The 22987-nt window shown below is 54.6% G+C and overlaps 1 protein-coding gene across 6 annotated transcripts in view; it reads right to left on the minus strand.

Annotated features, from left to right (window-relative positions):
- Positions 1-22987, minus strand: part of RRBP1 (ribosome binding protein 1) — a 68865-nt gene that overhangs the window by 15499 nt on the left and 30379 nt on the right. For all 6 annotated transcript variants that reach the window (XM_063720589.1, XM_063720588.1, XM_063720587.1 and 3 more), the window contains 6 exons: positions 13849-13997; positions 12553-12675; positions 7345-7497; positions 6304-6422; positions 4217-4370; positions 586-724 (listed from right to left, as the gene is read on the minus strand). In XM_063720589.1, the coding sequence (XP_063576659.1) occupies positions 586-724; positions 4217-4370; positions 6304-6422; positions 7345-7497; positions 12553-12675; positions 13849-13997 (837 nt within the window). The remainder of the gene's footprint in view (positions 1-585; positions 725-4216; positions 4371-6303; positions 6423-7344; positions 7498-12552; positions 12676-13848; positions 13998-22987) is intronic.

A 22987-nucleotide genomic window follows, 5' to 3' on the forward strand; every position in this document is an offset into this window, starting at 1 on the left:
ACCAGTGAGCCAAGGGCCATGGGCCTCTCACTGGCACCTTCAGCTCCCTTTCTCCAGGGGCTCTCGACCCTCCATCCCTGTCACCCTTTCCATGATCAACTGGAGCAAGGGAACCACAGGCTTGTAAATCCTGCCTGGCCTCCTGGGCTGACTGAGCTGGGAGAGTAGAAAGGCCCAGAACACATATTTAGCTGAGACGCCTCAAGATCTCCCTGGCTCACCCACAGCCACTGCGGACCCAGGCTTGGGAGAGAAGCAGTGCCTTCCGCCCCCATATGCCCTGCTCCCACACACACCAGGCCCTTACAGGCCTTGCCCCCCACTTCTAGCCCCTGTAGGTCCCATCCTCGCAGCTCCACCCCCGCACCTCTGGACTGTGCCTATAGGCTGACTGTGCCCCCCACCAGCCCCCTGACTGGGCATAATCCCCTGTTCTTTGACTTTCTGCGGGGCAGTCAAGGGATCCGTGCTGCCCTCACCCAACAGGCCTAACTCACTTAGTTTTGGCAATGGCAGTGGGGCTGGGCCGGCATGCAGACCTAGCACCCTGCACTGAACCCCCGGCCCCACTGCTGCCGCCCTTACCGGCCATCTGCTGCTGTTGTTCCTGGGCCTTCTCGACATCCGCTCGGAGGCTGGCGTGGCTGCTCTGCGCGTGGCACAGCTCCCGGCTGACCTCGTCCAGGCGCTTCTGCAGGGCCTCCTCACTCTCCCTGTGGGACGCCTGGGGACGGGCAGGGGAGTGGGGCAGTGAGGACGTGGAAGGACCAGGCCCTCAGCAGCTCTGCGGTGGAGGCGGACAGATCTCTTTACCCCACCAAAGCCCTGTGCAGTCTCTGGTCCGTGTGGGAAGGAAATGCATCCCTCAAGGCTCTAGAACCCGCACAGGCTTCACTTCGGCCAGAACCCTTTCACAGGGAGAAGGCAGCTGCCAGGGACCCACACTCACTTTCCAGTTCTTTTCTGAGTCCCTATTTTTACATTCTCAAGTGATTCATGAAAACGTGGTTACTGCAAGAGTCCAGAGATACTGATTCAGAGTAAACTAGCGACATTTCCCAATCCAGTCTTTGATTCCTCTCCCAGGGGTGGACAGCTTGGTGGGTCTCCCACCTGCAGCTCCGTACGTTACACACACACACGCACGGTGCACCACTGCGATCACGCTATAGGGCAGTGCTCTTAGTTCTTAATATTAGGTTGAACCACATGAAATTGTCAGTGTTTGACGATTTTTACCTACAAAAATGGCAATTTCACATGGTTCAAAAGTATCTCAGAGACATTTCCTCACTCAGGACAGACAGGCCCACCACACCCTTGTTTAGGAGCCACACAGAGCTTCAATGTTTGCCCAGTTCCCGGCTCAGCATCAGGCAGGCTCTGGCAGTCCCAATCGGTGCTCCACAGGACACCCTCATCTACCTGTAAAGGATTCCCACACGCTGGGGCAGAAGTGCTGGCCAAGGCCCCCATTTAAGCAGCCCTTTGGAGAACTCAGTTCTCCAAAAAGCCCGACCACTGATTACTCATTAACAAGCTTGTGTGAAGGCAGAACCAGGTAAGACGGGTATCAACAGATGACTGCTGTTTGAATAAGAGGCTGTGAGTTATCCCTCGTCAATGCCTTTACCAAGCTGATCCCATCCACAACCGTTTTCATTTTCTTTTAGGGCGATGGCTGCACAACCTGGAGCTGGGGTAACTGCTCAGATGAGCACCATCCGGGCAGAGGCGTGGCAGGAGCCAGTGAAGCCATCACCAAGGAGGTGGCCACTAGGCCGTGGTTCACGTGTACCGTGCAGTGAAAACTGCGGGCAGCTTTAGGATGGGCAGTGCTTTCTGCATTAGAACGTAGCAGGGTATTACTCAATTCCAACTCACAGGGAGGAAACGAAAGAAAGGAGTGACTGCAAGCTGCTCCCAGAACGCACACCTGCTTCTCCTCTGCCAGGCGTCCCGGGCAGCAGCCTGCCTTGCACCCACCGGCTCCAACACCCTCACACCTCTGCCTCGACCAGGATACATAGGGCAGGGTCATTGCACGACTGGAAGAAAACACACCAGCTGCTGCTGCTTTTTTTCTTTAAGAAAAGGGACTCCAGCTCAGACTGCAGGGAGACTGACCGCACATGTTCTTCCGTTTGTTACTAACATTGATTAGACCTCTGATTCCAGCAACAAGCAAAAACCCACCCACCTTCGGGAACCCCAAACTTAATATCTTTCATGGAAACCACGGACCTCCATCTTAAGCCCTGAGATGACAACTGTCTTTGCCTTGAAGAGAATGTTGTTAGCACAGCCAACCACACTGAACAATTTCAGAAGCGGGTCCCATGGCTGGGCAGGCCAGCTGGGGACTTTCATAAGACCCTCCTGGATTTCTAAAATTCAGTTCTTTTAGAAGGATGTCATCAGCACCTTCAATGGGTACTTTCTTCCAAGCAGACCTCAAGAGGCCATCTGGGGAGAGACAGGCAATGAGGGGCAGGGCATCTCCCTGATGCCAGTGCTCCAGGACCAAAGGTCAGGACAGGCCACCCCCGCCCTCATTCCTGCAGAGCTGGCTGGCAGTGAAGGGGCCTCAGGTGAAGGAAGGGCAGTCACAATATGGAAAGAGCCCCATTTTCACCTCAGCAAAACAGAGACACTTTCTACAACCTCATCCGCCAGTCTGACTTGGAGATAACTTGAATGACATTTTGCAGAGTTCACACTGAGCTCTTTTTCTGAAAAGCACTGATCTAGTCCTAGGCACTCCAGGTGTAATAGCATGGTTAACTCCCACAGTCAGCTTGCAGGACAGCTCCTACTATCCTGCCCATAGTACAGATGGGGAAACTGAGGCTCCGAAATAACTTGCTAGGAGGTGGCAGAGCCAGGACCTGAACCCGACAGCTGGCGCCAAAGGCCTCACTGTCAATCACAGACTTGACAAGCACAGAATCTTTGGTATCAGACTGGAGAGCAGGGAATCCTCTGCCCAGCCCCAGGCTGTGGACAAGGACCCTGAGTCTGGAGAGGACAGGAGATACTGGGAGCCTGTGGGCCCTGGCTAGATCCTTCGTAGGAATGACACGTGATGGTGACAAACCAAGCCCAGTTCCAGGCCCAGATGGACCACAACTGTCCGGGAGCCTTTAAAACACAACCATGGGCAGGCCCACCCCACAGCTTCTCAACTCCCTGTTCTGAGTGGGTCTGCTTCACATGGAAAACACCAAATTATCCATATCAATTCCACCCCAATTCAGACTGTTTCTTTGTCCACATTCTCTTTTAGTCCTTGCACACGCTCAAACATCACTCTTAAAATTTCGTGTCTGTTCTAGTTCCTTCCAAGAGGCAGCACTAATGCCCCTACGCACTACAGCCTGGTTTCAATGATGGGACCGAAAAAGGGCCCTAAGCCCCTGGGGTCTCCCCATTATCCAGAAAAGTTAAACCCAAGTGGGCATGACATCAAGGTGCCTCATGCCTTGGGTAACAGCCCTATGCGGGGTCCACCTGCCCAACACAGGCCAGCAGAGGGATGGGAACTCATCAGGCAAGGCCTCTGGGCTAGGAAAACACGCTGCATGCTGCCCGTGTCCCCCTGGGGACAGGGGGACAATCTTCCTCCCTCTGAAGGAGAACAGGCACCCTCCCAGGAAAACAGGCCTCAAGGCCACACCCAGAGGCTGAGAAAGAAGAAACCCCAACTGGCCTTGAAGCCAGAGGCTGCGTCCACAGCCTGTGGGCTCAGCTGGCTGCTCCAGAGCTGCAATACCACAGTGGGGGCAAGTATGGGAGGAAAAACACAGCTCCAGAGCAAGACTCGGGGTTCAAATTCTGCTTCTGCCATGTCCTGGCTGGGTGAACTTGAGGTAGTTGCTGAACTTCTCTGCACCTCAAACTCCCTTATGGGTAAAAATGCAGACACTACCAGTGCCTAACTCATAGGGTTACAAGGAAAAGTGGCTGAGTTAATGCTTGAAAATGCTCAGAACAGTGCTTAGCACACAAAAAGCTTCCGCTTGATGCCAGCTGTAACTACTACCAAGGAGACTAAGGTGAAGAGTTTGAGCCCCAGCCTGCAGACACCATCATCTGTCCCAGTCAAGGCTAGAAATGGGTGCCCAGTGTGGCACAGCCAGCCTGGGCCCATCCCCGCTATGCAGACAGGCTTGCTAGGCAGTAAAAAGGCACTGAGGTGGCCACTGCCCCGACTCACCTGCAGCTGCAGGACCTGCTTCTCGAAGGCAGCCGCCTTGGCTTCCAGAGCTTTCCGCTGCTGCTCATCTTGCCGCGCAGCCTCTGACTTCTCTACCAGCTCTTTGCTGACCTTGCTGAGTTCCTGCCGGAGCTTGGCCAGCTCTGCGTTCTGCCTGCAAGACAGTCACCAGCCCAACTAATGGAAAGAAAAGGGTGATGAGATCGGTGGTCCAAGCCCTCCCTCCAGGACTCCAGCTCTCTTGTAAGCAAGCAGTTGCCCAAGTCTTGAAGCCATTACCAAAGACACTTTTCCATTATCAGCTGTGTGGGGTTCGGCATGTGTTTTGTCGAAGACACTGTTTTACCCATATAGTGCAAGAACCAGAGACAGCATAGAGCAAATGTGCACTAAAGCATCCCAGGGAGCCCCTCCCAGAAACAGCCAGAAATTTACAGAAAACAGCAACACAGTTCTGGGTGCAAACCAGCCCTGAGATGAAGATCCACCCGCCTTGACCCCTGTAGGCCTGTGGGCAACAGCCCATGGAGTCCACGCGCCCCCTCACTGGCCAGCTGGACCAGGGCCAGGCTGGGGAGGCTGCCCAAAGCCAGAGCCTGAGGTGCTTACAAAACAGACCCTTCAGGACTGCACTTCAAAAGCTGGGTCTCAGGAGCTGGGAGGAATGTTCCGGAGTTACAGAAGGAGACAAAGGAAAAGGGGGCAGCTGGAGGCCTGCCTTTCCAGCATGCGGCATGTGATCAGGATGCCACTCCCTCACTAGCAGACGCTGCCCCAAGGCCAAGGACTGACTGTCCAGCCAAGGGACCCCACCAGACAAGACTGTCCCAAACCCTGGGACGCAGCGCCAGGCCAGGCGGAGCTGGGAAACCGGGCTGAGGCTAGCTTTGCTCTGCTGCCTGCGGGGTGGCGGGTCCCACCTCTCTGACTTGGGGGCTGCCTCGTCTGTGCTGGGGAGGCCACACCAAAGCCCACTGTAGGGCCATCAGCTCCATGCTTCACAAGGCCAAGATTCAAGCGACCTGGGAGGGAGGCGGAAGGTCGTGTGGTGCCCTCAAGATGGACTGGGAGCTCTGAAGTGGGCCTGGGAAAACATATCCCGCTGCTGAGAGCCACCCACCAGCCAGAGCTTCTGGACTGGCAGGGCCACTGCCTCAGCGTGACAAGTCTCCTGGCTTTAGAGCCTTACCCAATAAGAAGGCCACAGCAGATCCTATGTGGGGAGACGCCAGAGAATTTCTCAGTCCCCACATTTGCCTTCTGCTGTGGCTTTTGAGGAAACAGCAGCCACAAACCTCCAACCAGCCGATGGCTCAGGAAGGGGACCCAGAGGGGACAGGCAGAGGAGAAGGCAGCTGCTGGATCTCACTCCACGTCAGAGGGAGCCACAGTCAAAACACACTTGGCCCGGCTCCCCTCCCTGTCCAGATCCCATACTGGACTTCCCCTGACCTGACTCCCAGCACAAGGACTAAGGGTGCCGGCGTGCTCTGCTGTGGTCAGCCCCCGCCTTGGTGAGAGCAGAGGCTTTGGGGATAACACAGAGCTCTGCCAAGTCCCTGCAGGACACTTCGGACCAGAGAAGGCAAAGAAACGTGCAACTAAAGACACTGCAGTGGGTTTCTCGAGGACCGCCACTGAGGGTGTAATGCTCAAATCAGGGAAGCAGAAGTGCGGCTGTACTTAACTCCAGAGGGGAAGCGCACCCTCCGGCCCACTTGCTGTGGGCTGCAGTGCTTCAGCAACTCAGAGACAACACTGAGATGAGAACCTGCTAGGCAGGTGGGGCCTGCGTGCTGGAAACCCTCCCTAGTACCAGTGCATCTGAAGCAAGGGTGTTGCAGAGCAGGAGGCTGTGCTCCAGGGCACAGTCGAGGCCCACCACCAGCCACCGCAGGGACGCTGGGCCACCTGTTAGAAGACTCAGGGGCCCAGAACCCAGACGGGAGATGGAAGGTCAGGACGGCTCCGCACACATGTAGGGCCCATGCCTGGCTCTTGTACCAGCTGCCCGGGCCGCAGCCTCGTGAAGCCTTCCTCGCTCCAGAGCCCTTGCGGAGGTGCTGAGGCAGGAAAGCTCAGCTTACTTGCTCTCCACCTGGCTCGTGGCCTGGTTCAAGGCATCCCGCAGGATGGAGTTCTCCTGCTGCAGGCGGGCCAGCTGCGTGTTGGGGCCATTCTCCAGCTGCTCCTGAAGAGTCCGGATCTGGAAAGTCACGGGCAAGGGCATCAGAGGCAGCTCGGCCTCACACACAGAACTGACTTCTGAGCCGTGGTTAGTGAAGACACAGCCCACAAAAGAAAACCCCCAAAAGCCTCCACCCTTTCCATGTGGAAGTTAAGAGGATCCCATAAAACAAGAGGCCTGAAAATTGCGAGGCTTAAGCGGCCAAGCATGACCCCCACACCCAGCGACACCTCTCCCCCTCCTCACTGCTCATGGCCTGCCCAAGGCTGAACACTCAGCCCAGGGTCTCTGACACGCGCCATGAACATCTGCCTCCAAGGTCACGTGGTTGACTGTTCTAAGACAAAGTACACGGCCACCGCCTCTAACCCCCGAGGAAGCCTCGATTCCTGCCCTCTGACCTCCGGCACGTCCTGAGACATGCAGCAGGGAGGAGGTCGCAGCCCACTATGAGCAGGGTGCAGGCTTCAGACTTTGACTACAGGGCCGGTCTGGGCAGCCGCCCAGTGCTGGCCTGGAGCCCCATGCTGGAGCTGTGTGCTTTTCAGGCCTCTGGTATTATGGGATCCTCCCAACCACGTGGAAAGAAGATAGAGCCAGCGTTTCTCCAGGTTCACATGAAGGGTGAGAACTTCACAGACACCCAGGAGGTACGGAAACAGGGCTGGTCATCTGAGACTAGGCTCTTTTGAAGAGTGTTCTTTAAAAGGTATTTCATACCTCCCTGGCTTTTAACATTATACACACACTTGGGCTGCCAGACCCTGTCCAGCCAAATGCAAAAGCCCCTGGACCCCTAAACCTGACCAGACCTTACAGACCCCTGTGGGCATCCTCAACCCCCTCCTCAAGCTTTGCCCTTTGGGCCTCTCTGGCTCCCTCCGTCCTGGACCGGGACCGGGTCCTGTCCCTTCCCATGCCCCCGCCAGCCACTACCCACCTTGCCCTGCAGCTGCTGCACCTCCTTCACGTGCTCCCGGTAGCTGGCCTGCATGCGCGCCTGCACAGCCGTGATCTCCTGCTCCCGGGCCACCAGCTGCTTTTTCACTTTGGCCTCCCCGGCTGCTGCTTTGGCCTTTTCCGCTGCCATCTCCTGAGAGGAAAGTAGCAGAGAGAGGGGCCGGTAAGCCTTGCAGGGCAGGAGCCTATCAGAAGGGAGCAAGAGCATCATCCGGGCTGGGAGGCTGGAGAGCAGAGCACAGACCCCTCCTGCTGGCCGGGTTCTCAGCTAGACTCAAGCCAGTAGCAGCGGGAACGATGACAGACAACAAGGGATCCCTGGAAACCCTGCTGGCCCTGGCCGGTTGTGGGCTCAACGTCAGGCCTTGGCCACAGTGGAGGTGGCAGATGCAGCAGGAACAGCAGAGACACACGGTGCTGTCCTTGGCTCTCCAGGGCACTGGCTCGGCCCTGCTGTGATGACAACACCCCGGCTTGAAGAGTCACCAATATCCAGGCCCCTGGGACACCTACTTCTACTCAAGTGCCTTCGTCAGGACTGAAAGGCAGCAAGCCCTGATGGCTAGGGTGGGGGTGGGGCCAGCTGCCAGTTCCGCCGTGGCTGGGGGTAGGGCATGGGTCTCTGCAGGCAGTCGCTCTGTCCTCCACCCAGGGGGACATCGGCTCCGATCAGTGCCAGATACCCACAAGTGAACATGGATGCCGAGTCTGGGGGGTCTGGCGTCTCCAGCAGGGACAGAGCAGGATGGGAAGGCTGGCCATGGTCTGTGTCATCCCAGAGGGATGGCCTCAACCAGAAGCCACAGGGAGGCAGGGTGACAATTCAAGGAATGGTTGACACAATGAGCCCCTGAGGTGGGGGTGTTCCCTGTCTAGCAGGCCTGGACAGACCAGCACTGATGTGATGTGAATACATACCATAAACACAGCAGGCCTGGGTGACCAGGGCACAAGCGTCCCACAAGCATCAAGGCTGCTACGTGGGAGGGCAGTGGGCCAGGAGTGGGGAAGTCCGCCACCTCCCCAGACCAGGACTGTAGGGAGGCCTGTCCCAAAGGCCAGAGTGTCCCTCTTGCCTGAGATGGGAAAGAACCCTGAAGAGGAGCCACTGGGTGCTGGTGCTGTTACGTGCTCCTGGTACTCTCTGGGACCTCCTGGGACCCTTGGCCTCATTTTTCAAAGACAATCATCTTTTTGGCTCTGCCCGGGGTGAGAGGCCCACAGGAGCCTGCAGGTCTGCTTCACTGATTAGCTACAGAAGTGGGGGGCACAGCTGACACTGTGCCCCAGCACTGTCCCATTTAATTTTCTCTGGAAGACAAGTATTACAATCCCCATTCAAGCTGAGGTCACAGAGCCTCGGAGAGGACACACTTGTCCAAGGCTGGGGAGCAGCTCTAAGAGGCAGAGGTGGGGCCCAAACCTAGCACTGTACAAGACCCAGGGGTTCCCAGAAAGGGGAGGAATGAGGACGCCTGCCCTTCTGTGTGGGCTGGGAAGCCCCTGTGGAAAGGGAGGACAGCTCAGCGGTGATTCCAGGACCCCTCCGCACTTCCTCCTCTAACACACGTGGCCCCACCGGCTCACTGCTGGCAGACGGGTGTGGTGGGGATGGCTGGAAGCCTCCAAACACCAGCAGAGAGGAGCCCGCTCTCTTTGCTGAGTTTCCCACACAACAGCCCTTCCAAGTAGATGGTCCAGCCTTGCGAAGAAACCAAAGCTCAGGGAGACCAGGCATTCCCACAGCCACATGGATGGCTGGTTGGGAAGCCACACTCGGGTCATCCTCAGCCCTCCTCTGCCACCTGGAGACACCCTTCCCAGCCCTGGGCAGGCCTCGTGCAGTTCCAAGGTCCACCCCGCTCAGGGTCTGCAGACCCCTATTCTCCTGGGGGTCAGGGTCCCAAGGCCGCCAGGATTCAATGGGATCTTCCCCCTCCTTTGCCTCTAGGCTTTTTAAAGAGCAGAGAAAAGTCACTTGTCCTCAGTGCAGCTGTTTAGCTCTCTATGGTTTCTTTTTCTTCAAAGAGCTCAGAGTCCCAGGGTTCCTTCTGCTTGTCAAACTCTTAATTCAGCTGCAAGAGTCAGATTTATTTTCTTGAAAAGCATTCCTGATGGTGGTGGGGGGTTCCGGCACACAAGAAGACAAGGCTTGGCACCATCACTAGCATCGGCTCAGAAGTGACCCTCTGTCCCTACTTCTTCCGGGCGCTGTTCCCTAGGAGTAGTGGGGCCCCTCATGGTGTAAGCTTCGAGGACTGTAGAGAGCCCTCCAACCTGCTTCCCCAGCCAAGCAAGGAAGCAACCTCCACCAAGAAGGCCTGGTAACAGGAACTCCTCCCATGACCCCACCCCCAGGTAAACCCTCTGAGGGTCCCAGAGGGCCTTGGGGCTCCTTTTGTTTCACAGCCCCGTCTCCTTCTGGGCCCTAAAGCCAGAACATGGGACCAAGCCCAGGACGGGGCCAGTCTGAGGCGTGGCTTCAGGACAGAGGTTCTGGTGCCCAGGAACATGACAGCTGGAATGTTTTTCCAGAAGGTTGTGCCTTCTTGGTTACATCACTGGAGCTCTGCCTGGACTCCTCAAACCCCCCAAAGATTCTCGGACAGCCAGGACAGAGTTCTCAAGGGCGTCTGAGCCCATCAACTCCTGCAGACAGTGTGTGGACTGGTCCTTGAACCCAACTCTACTGGGACTTTGCATATTTAGGAGACCTGGATACAGCAGATGATCCAAATTTTCTTTCTCAGTGTGTCCAGATCATGCCTTCAGCATCAGACCCCAAGAAACAGAATTAATGAAAACCCTTTTCAACCATAAAAACTTCTCTACAAGGACAAAGAAAACATGTCGAAGGGACTAGAACAAGAAACATAGGTTCCATCTATCTCCCCAGCTCCTGAGGGGGATTAAGGTAAGAGGAATTGCCACACTCTCTGGAATTTACTGTCTCGTAACATTTCCCTCAGCAGTACTGGGCAGTTGCAGTGTTACCGTAAGAATGAGGTAAACAGGCCAGGGAGGGTGGCTCACGGCTGCAATCCCAGCACTTTGGGAGGCCGAGGTAGGCGGATCACCTGAGGTCGGGAGTTGGAGACCAGCCCGACAAACATGGAGAAACCCCGTCTCTACTAAAAATACAAAATTAGCCGGGTATGGTGGCGCTTGCCTGTAATCCCAGCTACTCGGGAGGCTGAGACAGGAGAATCGCTTGAACCCGGGAGGCGGAGGTTGCAGTGAGCCAAGATCGTGCCATTGTACTCCAGCCTGGGCAACGACAATGAAACTCCAGTCTCAAAAAAATAAAAAGAATAAGGTAAACACATCGGCTCTGCTCAGGACTCTCAACAGAGAGCACGAGCACAGGGAAGAGAAATGGCCAAAGGCATCGACTACAAACATTTAACTATTTACAAGAAGACAATGTAAAATACTCAGAAATGCTTCCAGGCTTCCCCTCGGCTGCGAGGTGGCCTGGCCCTCGGTGGCCACTTGTTCACTGGTGGCTTGCTAGGCTGAGCCAGGCGAGACAACCCGAGTGCATCTGCGCCGCCAGGCTTGAGGTCTGACAGGAGCCAGATGCAGCCAGGTGATGCCTAACTGTACCAATGACCTCTGTGCAGAATAGGAACATGGGAGCTCCAGAAGGCTCCTGAGGGAGGGAAACCAAATTGAGTCTTCCAGAGTAAGAAGACAATGTCCAGACGCCCAAGCACGGCAGGGCAGTAGAGGCCAAGGGAAGAGCAAGAGGAGAGCCCCCGGGGAGCCACGAAAGGGCACAGCATGTCTGGGCACAGGTAGGGAAAGGCAAGAGGTGAGGCCAGAGGCAGGGTGAGTGGCTGAGCTGGGGCTTGGGGGGCAGACTAAGGTCTGAAGATTAGGAGCCTCTGGCAGAGCTTGATGGGGGTCCTCACAGATTAGCATTTGGGAGCCCAACAGGACCTCTTCGGGCTTAGGGAGCAGAGTGTGGGTGGGAGGGAGGCCATGCACCGTTAACCTTCTCCTCACCTAAGAGGCAAGGCCGGTGGCCTCCGAGGAGGCTGGGTACTGAATGAGGACCACAGGCTGCCCTGAGCATGCAGCCAGGGAGATATTGTACCACCCCAACAGGGTGGAGGGCAGCATCGAAGAGCGGCCATCTAAGGTGTGTCTTCTGGTCCTGCCCGTCCCCCACCCAGTGAACTTCCATCTGGCTCAGAGCTGTGACCCTGAATTTGTGACAAAAAGTAAGGCTACCTTACTTCCAGTTCTTTGTGCTCGAGCAGACAAAGGCACCCGGAGGAAGGGCTGTAGCCCAGACACTGTCGGACAGTCCACCATCCAGGCCCCTCCATGCGCCCGCTGCCCAGGACGGAGAAGGCAGGGAGGCAGGAAGAGGGCAAGGGCAAGCCTGCGGTGCTGCATGGGGCAAAGACGGCTTTCAACAGGGCCTGACCAGTCCCAGAGGGCCAGGGGGCCCCTCACCCTGCCCTTCCCCCAGGAAGGCTGGGGCACCAGGGCCCACCCTCAAAAGCAGAGAGGTGGGGAAAGACCCCGGTGAATTCTGCAGTGGGAAGAACAGCCCCTATTGCCATGGATCCCAACACAATCTCAACGTGCCATCAGCCCTGTCCTACGGCAGCACCAACCCACCACCGATTGCTGTTCAGAGTGCAAATGCTACCTGCCACGCCATCCACTGATGCGGGGAGCCAAGGTTTCCCTGCACATCCCTCCTCTGACATCAGAAAAAGGGAGAAGAGCAGCCCCTCCAGTCTCCTCCCCACAAGGTTTTGCATAATTCTCAAGAAAACCACCTTGAATCTACTGTGGCCACCCTCCTTTCCAGGCACAGCCCCTAGAAAGCTGGCCTGTGACTGCAGGACCTGTCTAGTGAAAGCCAGATCTGGTCCATCCCCATCACAAACTGATGCTGCTTAACTTCCAAACCCTTGCTTCACTTCCCTGCGTTCTTACAGCCACGAAGGAAGCCACCACGCCGTAGAGCCACGAGCACTGCCAAGGGTGAGCCGCCGGCCCTCGGCTCTTTAGGCAGCAGATAAGCGGCAGTCCCCACTCAGCGGCCTGACAGCCAGCTACGTTCCAGGCAGGCCCCAGCATCTCGGAGCCCGGGATCCACCGTGGATGGGGCGGGGATCCTCTGAGGATGGGAGAGGACAAGCCATCTCTGAGCCCACTCAGGCTGTACCTTGTTGAGCTCCCTCAGTTTGCTCTTGGCGACAGCCGCATCTTCCTGTTCTGTGGCCAGCAGTTTTTCCTTCTCTTCCAGCTGGCGTTTCAGAATCGCCACAGGGTCACCCTTCTGAGTGGCCTAGAAGTACCCAGAGATGCGTTAACAGAGGGGACAAACAGGACTTGGCTCATCCCCCGACCCCGGACAAGAGCAGAGGCCTGAGGGCTTGATGAAGTGGAGCAGGGGCTTCGAGTCAAGGGTTCCACTGGGACTCCAGATACTTGTGGGGAAAGGCAGCCCCCTGCCTCAGCCATCAGCCTGCCGGGGCCCCCCTGACCCAGTGTGTGTTGGGACTCTCAAGGCCAAAGGCTTTGGATCCCTGGAGTGGCATTTAGGAGTGTGGTGTTGCCAGCTCCTCTGAGGGGCAGCTGGCCACCATTTCTGGCTTGGAGCCTACCCGAGCCGGGCATGCAGCCCGTAGGCCTCTGGCTGCAGTATGGGGGCCGGGTACTCTGGGGACAGTGACCTGAGCAAAGCCAGGCCTCTCCCTGGTCATCTGAATCTCCTATGGCCACTCATACCCAGTAGAGCCCCCAGTGATGAGTGACAAGCTCTCGGTGCCACTGAGACCGTGCAGGATGTGTATGACCAGGAAGGGAGTGACCCCACTGGCCTCAGGGCACACCTGAGCATCTCTAACCACTAAATTCTCCAGCAACGTTACCCTGAACTCTGACTCCAGTGAAGGAATGTGCCACGCAGCACTTCTTGGGGACAGCTCTTGGCCAGAGGCATGAGATAGCTCAGAGCTCTTAGCCTCTGAACCTGCCCCTGGCAGCACAACGGAAACCGGGGCGCTTCTGGGCTGGGAAACCTCACAGGGCCCCACACAGTGTGTCCCTATACCTTCCTTTCTGCACCCTGAGCTGTGGCCACAAACTGGCTAGGCCCCAGCTCCCTGGATCCCATCCCCTGCCAATACAGAGCCCTGCCCCAGCCCTAACCATCTCAGGAGCCGGGCCGTGGGTGGCTTGACAGAAGCCAAGGCACCTGCGAGTGATCCCTTGGGGTGGCAGAATTCTGCCAGGAAAGAGAAGTGGAGGCTGTTCTATGAATGTCCTCTCTGTGGCGTGGCAGGGTGCGTGTGGCCATCCTGACGGGCATCTCGGGTGGTGGGAGGCATGGGGCCCCAGAACCCAGGTAACCACTGCAACTCAGTGGCCCCTGAGGGGGAGAGGCAGAGGGAAGGACGTAACTGCCCTAGCCAGCTGCAGTGGCCTCTGAGCATGGCCAGCAGGAGGGTGGGCCCACCTTGTGCCAGGTGTCCTGAATGATGCCAGCCTTCTCAGACAGGATCTCGATGAGCCGCTGGGCCTCGCCCTCGTTGAACACCATGCTCCCAACCGTGGAGACCAGCGTCTTGTAGGGGAGGTAGAGAGGGCCGTCGGCATCTGGGGGCCCTGTGCAGCAAGAGGGAAAGAGCTGAGACTTAGGCCCATACGCCACAACACACGTGGCCACAAAGCCCATCACACCAAGAAGGTTCCGGTCATAGCCAAGAAGAGCTCTCCGACTGCCTGGGGTCAGCAGGCTGAGCGTGGCGAGTCTGCTCCAGTGTCTCCTGCTCTTTCAGGACACTGAGAAACTAACTCAACAATGGGTCCCTGCGCCGTCCTAACTCGCCCATAGGAAGTCCCAGCCTAGGGTGGAAGTAGAGCTCCTCTTTTTTTTTTTTCTACCATCAAGATGGCCTGCAACAAAATTAAGCAAGGTGTACTTTTCCCATAGGCTTTTCTCCCTTCCTTTTTTTCTCGCAAATGCACTGGTCCTGTTCTCAACCTGCATGGCTCACCACGGTTCTCCCCACTGGCAGTGACTGAGCCCCGTGGCCTTGTGGGACCTGACTGGACAGCGAATCCACCGTCCACCACACACAGACACCCAGAGCCACACTCCTGCAGCCACAGGAGGAGCACAGAAGGCAAGGAGAGGCTGCTTCCACACATCAGTGCAAACCCTATTTCTAGCTCCCTGGATGAAGCTTAGGCAGCGACAGGGTTTGGGAGAGGGAAGGCTGGCTGGGTTCTTATAGAAAGGGCCTGTCCACTCGCCAGTCCATGAGTGACTGCCTGGAGGACAGGAAGCCATCTGCCAACAACCGTCACTTCTGAAAAACTAAAACTGCCGACACCCCCCCCTCCCCACACACACGGTTTTGCTCTCATTGGGGCTTGAATGCAGCCTTGGAAGCAAGAAAGGGTGAACCAAGATGCCACGCCTGAGTGCCTGGACTCTTCCACAGCTGAATGACAGCACTAAAAATGAGCCAAATCAGAGAGCGGACCGGCCTACAGCAGCCCCCTCAGCTGAGCCCACCTTGGAAGGACAAAGGAGAGGGCTGGTTTCCATAGCAACCCTCAATTCTCTGGCTTGTCACAATATTTTCACTTACTAGTCATAATATTTTCATTACAAGTCAAAGCATTTGCCACGATACCTTAATGAGGGGAACGTGGGATGTGGGCGAGCTGGTTGCTATGAGCACCTTTATTTTATAACTTCTTACCCTGGTGAGGCTCGGGAGTTTAAAAATAACCATGTTGACACCAAAGGCCTAAGAGGTCATGGGTACCACGAAAACGGGTCCTGGCAAAAGCATGCCCCTTCAACCTTCTTTTTACTGAAATACGTGTATGTATATAAAGTAATTTTAATGCACACACAAGAGAAAATTCTAACCCAAAAGCCAAAAGAAAATAAAAACATGCATGGCTCACTCTTGGGAGAAACCCCCGTGTTAGTTCACATTTCGGTTCCCAGCCTTCCTGTCTTCCCCCTCAGCCTGCAGGTGCGTGTCTACTGCCAGCACTTTCCAGGAGACAGAGGCCACTTGTTTCAAAGACACCTCTGTAGTTAGACTGGGCAGGGCAGCTGCTTCAGCCGGCGTCTAGCTGCTGGCTGCAAAGACATTTCCCCCTCCTGACTCAGAAAAGTCTCCTGCGCCGTCTGATGTGCTGGGTACCAGCCACGTGTCGCTACTGGGCACCTGCAACGTGGCTGGCCTGACTTGAGATGTGCTACGAGTGGAAAGTACACGTGGAATTTAGAAGATTTGGTATAAAAAAAAAAAGAATGTGAAGTATCTGTAATAATTTTATATATGGGTTGTATGTTGAAATAACATTTTGGATAAACTGGGTCAAATAAAATGTATCGTTGACATTCAGTCCATTTGTTTCTTGCTTGCCTTTTTAAATGTGGCTAAGGACATTTACATCACATCCATGGCTCACACGTGTGTGGCTCACATTCTGTTTCTCCTGGACTGGCTGGCCTATTCCTTTCCAGAACCGGGGACCCCCAAAGCGCCCCCTGCTGAATTCCTGGCAGCCCCTGGTCCTACAGAGGTTCCAGAGTGACCCAAGAGCTCTGGCCTCTCTTGAACTCTCTCCTTAAAGACCACCCTTCCAGGCCCCACAGCCCCTACTGCACTGCCAGGTGGGGAAACATCTGGATAAGGCAGTTGGAGAGCATGCGCTCTAGGACGCCGCTTCCTGTACAGGGGTCAGCGTGGCCACATGCTCACCCACCGCAGGCTCAGTCCACAGAGTGCTCCCGAGAGTGTTCTCGGAGCGGCATTCTCATAAATCTTTATTAAAACTTTCTAATGTAATTCCATTCTATTAGATATTTTAACAGAAAAATAAAAACTTGCAACAAGTGAAACAAACGCAAAGCTGCATACAGCAAAATTTAAGGCTCTCTTCTGCTATCCTTCATGGCCCCCCAGAAACTTCCACAGCCTTTGCCACACTCATACAAACACTACCTTTTATACTATTTTTAGAGAGGTATAACTTTACAAAACATTTTTCATTAAATCTTTTAGGTAAACACTGTGCTGTCTCAATTGTCCCCAAATCAAGGGCAGCACAACTGAAAGAAAAAAGGAAAGCCCTCGGAAGCAGAGGCAGGATTTCTGGGCCTCCAGATGAGTTGCATTTAAATAACGTACTAACGGGAGCCTAAGGCGTGCCCGGCACATCACTTAGGGCTCCAGCAAATACTTGAAGACACCAGTAATCTTCCGAATTGTGAAATCTTAACGCACTAAACTAAGTCTGTCAGACTCAACACCTAGTCTGTGAAATCACAGACTTCAAAAGGCCCAGGGTGCAGTGAATGCTGGAACAGCTCAGCTCACTGAGGGCTTGCTCCTGTGGCTAATGCTTTTTTTGCTCATCTTGGTGGGTCTGAAATACCAGGAAGGGACAGGCCAGGAGGCCTGGGGAGTGACCAGGGAGCAGGAGACCCAAGAGTAGAGACGCAGGCCAGTGTCTCACTTTGATGGATAATCCAGACCTCTGACTGGCAGGGGACACAGCAACACCCCAGGGGCCAGGCCCTGCAGGAATGGGACAGGTACCGTGACAAATAACCACACAGGCCTGGGCTCAGGGGGGTGGCCTCTCCTGAGCTGGGTGGCCCTGGGCACGGCACTTCACCTCCAGGTGATGGCTGCAATGGGGGAATCTGAGCCAGAACCCTCAGAGCCACAGGCCTGCCCAAGAGCCTGGAAACGAGATTTTTAAGTGCTATCGTCTCATCTTTACTGCTAACTCAATAAAAAATAAATAAATGAATGAAACCACTGTATAGATGAACAAACACATCTGTGGGCCACGTCCAGTCTGCAGGTCACCTCTGTCCTTGGGCAGTGGGGCACCAATGTCAGAGCAAGGCCTCTGGGACCAGGTGGCCTGGGGTCGAATCCCAGCTCAGCTCCTTCCCACCTGTGTCCTTGGACAAGTGGCTTAACCTTCCTTTGCTTCTGTTTCCTTGCCTACAAAATGGGGATGATCATTGTTCCCCTCACAGCATGGCTGGAAAGAGTAAGTTGCAACATGCTTGGAACCGTGCCTGGCGCAGGGTAGCGCACAGCAAAATAAATCAGCATGGCCGGCCTTCAAGCAGCTCACAGCAGCTCAGATAACGTACCTCACAGCCCAAATTTCAAAACGACTCTCCCTTCTGCGACCACGCTGGGAGGCTCAGGCACCTAAAATTAAACTCATCTGGCAAAGAAGCACTTAGTGTTCTCTCTCACTGTCAACTGTGGCGTCCTTGGATGAGGCTTTTCTCTCTGTATAATTTCCAGGATCCCCCATGGCCAGGGCTCAGGCATAGAAGGAGGATCTCAGCCCTAAGGGGCCTCATGAGACTCGGCGGCCAGCCCCCCACATCAGCTGCTGGAGCACCCCTGCACTGTGCACACTGGCTCTCTCAGTCCACGGGGAGGGTATCAGAACCACTCCAGGAACTGCTGCCTGAGCCCTGGCAACAGCTGGTGGTTAATAGGAGGGGATTATCGCCTCGGCCCTGGGATGGGCCCCACAAAAGGCTCCAGCTCAGCTCCAGCTGCTGCTACAGATGCCCAGCAGCCCTGACCAGGGCAGGCAGGGCCAGGTGGTCTCTAGACACAAAGTATGTACCACCTGCATACCCAGCAGTCCGTAAATTGCTGGGCCTGGAAAGTTAAGTTATGGGTTGGGCTGTGGCCAACAGAGGCAGAGGACACAGGGCCATAAGGCAGAAGAGTGACACAAGGGGGACCTGGAGAATGATTGTGGCAGCAATGCCGAGAAAGGCTTTAAGGCCTTGGGCCAAGCATAGCTGGGTAAGGACACGGTGAGGGGCTTTGGGCCCTAGGGTGTCAGACTTGCACCCGAGGTTGGACTAGGTCCAAGTCTTCATAGGCCCTGGGAATCTGGATTTTATTCTGTAGGCAACAAGTGATGCCTAGAAAGGAACGTTTGAATTTGAGAAAAAGATTTCAGGATGCCCAGGAGGATGAGGCTGGAAGCAGGCAGACCAGCTGGCTTGGACCCTGGTCCTAAGAGCCTGAATCCCCGCTGGGTCCTAAGAGCCCAGGACCAGGATCCAGGCCCGAGTATTCAGGAAGCTGAGCTGGTGTGAGAGAGGCCCAGGTGTCAGCCCAGGGACTCTGACAGTGGAACCTGAAATGGCATGGACTTGAGGGCTTGGGGAAGAACTCCATTGGCAAAAACTCTCATTTCCTAAGAGACTGTCCAGATCAGTTCTGAGGGTGCCTCCCTCAGACACACAGATGCAGTCTGAATAGCTGCTGACTCCAGGCCTGCACAGGGGTGACTCCAGACAGTGCAGACCAAGGGACCCAGCATGGCTGCCCCTGTGGGAAGAAAGCCAGATCACAATCTTGGTGTGCCTTCCACGCCCTGCAGTCCCCAGTCACCCAACCCAAACTCAGGTCTGCTCTAAGAAGGTGAAGACCCTGGGACCCCAGGAAGGGGCTCCCACGTGCCTCCTGCAAGCCCAGAACCGCACAAGCAGTCATCAGCCTCTGCAGACCAAGATTCAGAGGCTGAAGACAAGCTCCCCATTCCTGCTGACCCAAAGTCCAGGGCATCTCTCTCTCTCTCAACCCGAGGAGCCGGCTCCCTTCAGGGTCCCACCCCGAGGTGGGACGCAAGACGCTCTCTAGGGAGGAGCTCCGGCCAACATCACTGCTGGCCTCTCTCTAACTGCTCATTCCTGGACTGTGGCCGTGAAGGCTCCTCCTGAGCCTGTGGGGGAAGTGAACTTTATGAGACCCTGGAGGAAATGAAGATCTACCAAATGCTCCTGGAGGCAAACTGCAACTCCTGCTCTCACTCATTGCTCATCTGCCCACAGCTGAGGCAGGCCCTGGGCAGTGCACAAACAGTGGACTCCAGGCCCAGCTCAGGCCACAGAGCCCGGCCTTGCCCAAGCGCTGGTCAATGCTCCTGACAGGAAGCAGGCCAAGGAGGTGCAGCTGCACTTGACCCCAAATGCCATGAACGGTCACATTTGCAGCTTTAAGGGCAATGGAGCTAAATACAAATAATGTCGAGAACAACCCAATTCAGGGCCTTTTAATCAGTCCTTTTCCTTTAGTTGGAGAAAAACGTAATCAGCTACAAACTTGGGGAGCTGTATATTTAATGGTATCTAATGGAATTTAAAATATCCTATAGATTGAATAACTGTTTTCCTCTTTAAAGTTTCGTTTTTTCCTCCAAATTTCAACAAAATCAATTTTATACCTGGAGTTAAAAAAACCCACATCACAATATTTTTAAAAGGAAGACAATTCCTGGAGGACCTCTGGGCAAGGCCCTTCCCAAGGCACACAGGCTGGCCCAAAGAGGATACGGTTTAAACAGCAATTAGGACTCTACCTAATGCCTGCAGAAAACGGCAGGGGATTTTTAATCCCAGGCTGTCTGACCACAGCCGTCTGGGGGCAGTGACTGGAGTCCCAGCCTCACCATGTTTTCAAGTGGCTGAAAAGAGATTTCTGGAAGAGTGTCATCTAGCAGCTTCTCACACTGATACTTGGCTCGCTTCCCTAGGGGATGTTTTTGTTCTTCTTTAAAAAAAGAAGAAGAAAAGAAAAAGTTGGGTTTGAAGAACTTCCACAGAAAGTGAATAAAGGCTCATAAGCCCCAGAGAGTTTTCTTCAGAGCTTCAGACCCTGAGAAACTGAGTTAAGTTCAAAAGAAAAAGTATCTGACTTGATCTCCGTGTACACCTCTCTGTGCAACCGCCGGCGAGAAGGGCACAGGGGCACCTGCCGGGCAGGGCGGGGGCCTCAGGAGGGGCTGCCCACACCGGCCGCTCTGCCATCTGCTGGTCATCTGCATGACTTCTGGGAGGTCTGAGCTTTGCTTTCTGCTTTTGTCAAACAGGTAAAAATTCAAATCCACCTTAGAGAATTGCATGAGGAATAAAAGCATGGAAACCAGCCTCCTAAACTGCACATTTGAACAAACACCTGGCTGGGGAGTGCAGTGGCGTCACACCTGCTGTGCTAAGCAGCGCTGGGTCTGGAGCACAGCAGGCCACACATGGGGAGGACAGGCGTGGGTGGGTGGGTGGATGAGGAGCTGGGAGCAAGGGGTGTTCCCATCACGAAGTCAAATTGTTTAAGATGAGGGCCCTGCTACCCTAGACATCTTGAACACCATTTCCTGGGGGCTTGACAGCTCTTCCCCATACCCCCTGACCTGTGGCCCCAGCCCCATTAGATTACAGAACACGACTTGGGATTTTAGGTTGCATTTCCTATTGTGGGGGCAGAATGGGGGCTCAGCGAGACTGCACACGACACAGAGCTCACAGGCCCCCTCCCACCAGGGCACTGCCAGGCTCCAGAATGTGGGAACTGCCTTTAACTTCCCACCTTGCCTCAGTTCATGAATGCCTCCCGGGCGCCTGTGTGCCAGGGCTGGGACAGGCACTGGCCTCCTTCTGGAGGCCTCAGAAGAGCTGGCACTACCTTTCCTCATTCCAGACCCCAAAAGGAGCAAGGTGCTCCTTGCTGCTCTTCAGAGGACACGGGGCTGCCTCAAAACACCCAGAAGGATGAGAGTTCCATCAGCTTTGGTATAATGAGGGCCTGTTTATTTGACATGGAGACAAATAATGGAGTTTTTGTTTCTTCTCCATAAAAAAAAAAAAAAAAAAGTTACAGAAAAACTGGAAAATGCAGAAGGGTGAAAGGGAGATACTAACATTTACCCATAATCCTACCTCCCAAAGGTGGCCTCTTTTTCCCACATGGACTTATCTGACAATGTGGCAAGAATGGGCCTCTGAAATGCCTGTTTCTGAGTGTTTGCCACCTCATGGAGGTTGGATGGGTTCTCCTGGGTCATGACACAATGGTCCCTCTGGCCACAGAGTAAAACTAGCTTGCATCAGCAGGCTGGGGAAAGAGGGCCCCGCAGAAAGCAGGCCCACAGCCAAGAGAGAAGTGCCATGCCCCCAGGGTTACCCACCCCCTTCCATTAGGCAGAAAGGTCACAGGTCCTTGGGTGAGCTCCAGACTCCCCAAGAGTGCAACAAGTACCCTGCATCCCCTGAGTGACGTGCTAGCAGAGGTAAGGAGGAAACACCTGTTTCCACCCAGCAGCAACAATGAGTGAAGCAAGCTCCAGTTAAAAGCACACTGTTCTGGAGTTCACGCTAACTGTGGGGTCTTCAGAATGTACATATGTACTTCCTCAGTCTACGCCCACACTGTAGGATCCAGACTCGATTCCAGGTGCTGGGTGGGACAGCTCTCCTCCCGGTGTAACACCCAGATGGTGATTAGTACAAGATCAGTGCAGCCCAGGGTGGGAGGCAAACCAGCATAATCCTGCAAACAAAGACTCAACCTGAGGATAAAAATAGATTTTTTAAAAAACCAACACCACTGCATACACACACGTCTTGTGCTAGAAACTTGACTTTCCTAATACACATCGTGCCTAAGTGCTCAGTTAACTATCGGAGAACACACCAGCTAAAGCCTGGACACGTGCGTCAGCTGACAGTACCCGGAACACGGGGAAGCTTCCATTCTGGGGAATTTCCACTTCTTGAGGATCCCATCAATTTCCTCCTCTCCAAACATTTAGTAAAGAATTCGTGCCTTTCATTTCCAAAGAAAGAGGTTTTCTCCTCATCCCACGTCTGCGTTTATAATGCTCCCCACTCCCCAAACTTCCTGAAGTTAGAATCATTCCCAGAGTAGCACAGCAGCACCGTGTGAGGAGTGCTGAGTCAGAAAACAATCTTGTGGGCCTCTCATCGTAAATTGTGAAACGTTTCTGGAAAGCAATGCAGCACTGTCTTCCTAAATTAAAAACGTACCCACCTTTTGACTTGACAATTACTTATCTAGGACTTTACTTTGTAGAGACACACAACAGTGTATGTACATCATTGCAGCATTAATTTTAGCTGCAAAATAGCTGCACACTACTTAAATGTCATTTAAATAAATTACAATACATTCATGCTAGGGAATATTATGCAGCTGAATGTGGCAGTTTCGCAGGTGCAATATGGAAAGATGTCACCAACACACTGTTAAACAGACAGCAGTGTGCACTGCAGCTCCCGTTTGTGGGTGCCCATGTGAAGAGCACAGTGAACTTGGGCCCCACCCCCCCCCCGACCCCGGGAAGTGGATGGAGATTGGGATGGAGCAAAAGACTTTCTATTTTCACCTTCCATGCTTCCATACTGTGAATTTTGTTTGCTGGAAACACATATTTATATAATAATAAATTGTAAAAGGCAAGGATTAGGAAGGCAGATGTTCTCTGTCAAATACAGCCATGGACAAGTGGTAAAAACCTGCTGCAGGGCCCCCATCTGCTCTTGGAGGAAAATCAGAGCAGAAGTTCTGGAAGAGCTCCAGCCTGGGTCTGCAAAAGCACATCCTGGGCCTACCACTCCTGCCGGGTCTCCCTCTGGGGCACCTGTCAGCAGGGGCCCCTGCTGGACCAACCAGGTAACAGTTAAGGCCAGGAAGACTGAAGAAGCAATTCAAGTCTCTGGTGGAGCCCAGCTCCAGTACTGGTTTTGCTGCTGATCTGTCCTGTGCTATGGGCCA

The sequence above is a fragment of the Pongo abelii genome, chromosome 21 (assembly GCF_028885655.2).
Source record: "Pongo abelii isolate AG06213 chromosome 21, NHGRI_mPonAbe1-v2.0_pri, whole genome shotgun sequence".
NCBI lineage: Eukaryota > Metazoa > Chordata > Mammalia > Primates > Hominidae > Pongo > Pongo abelii.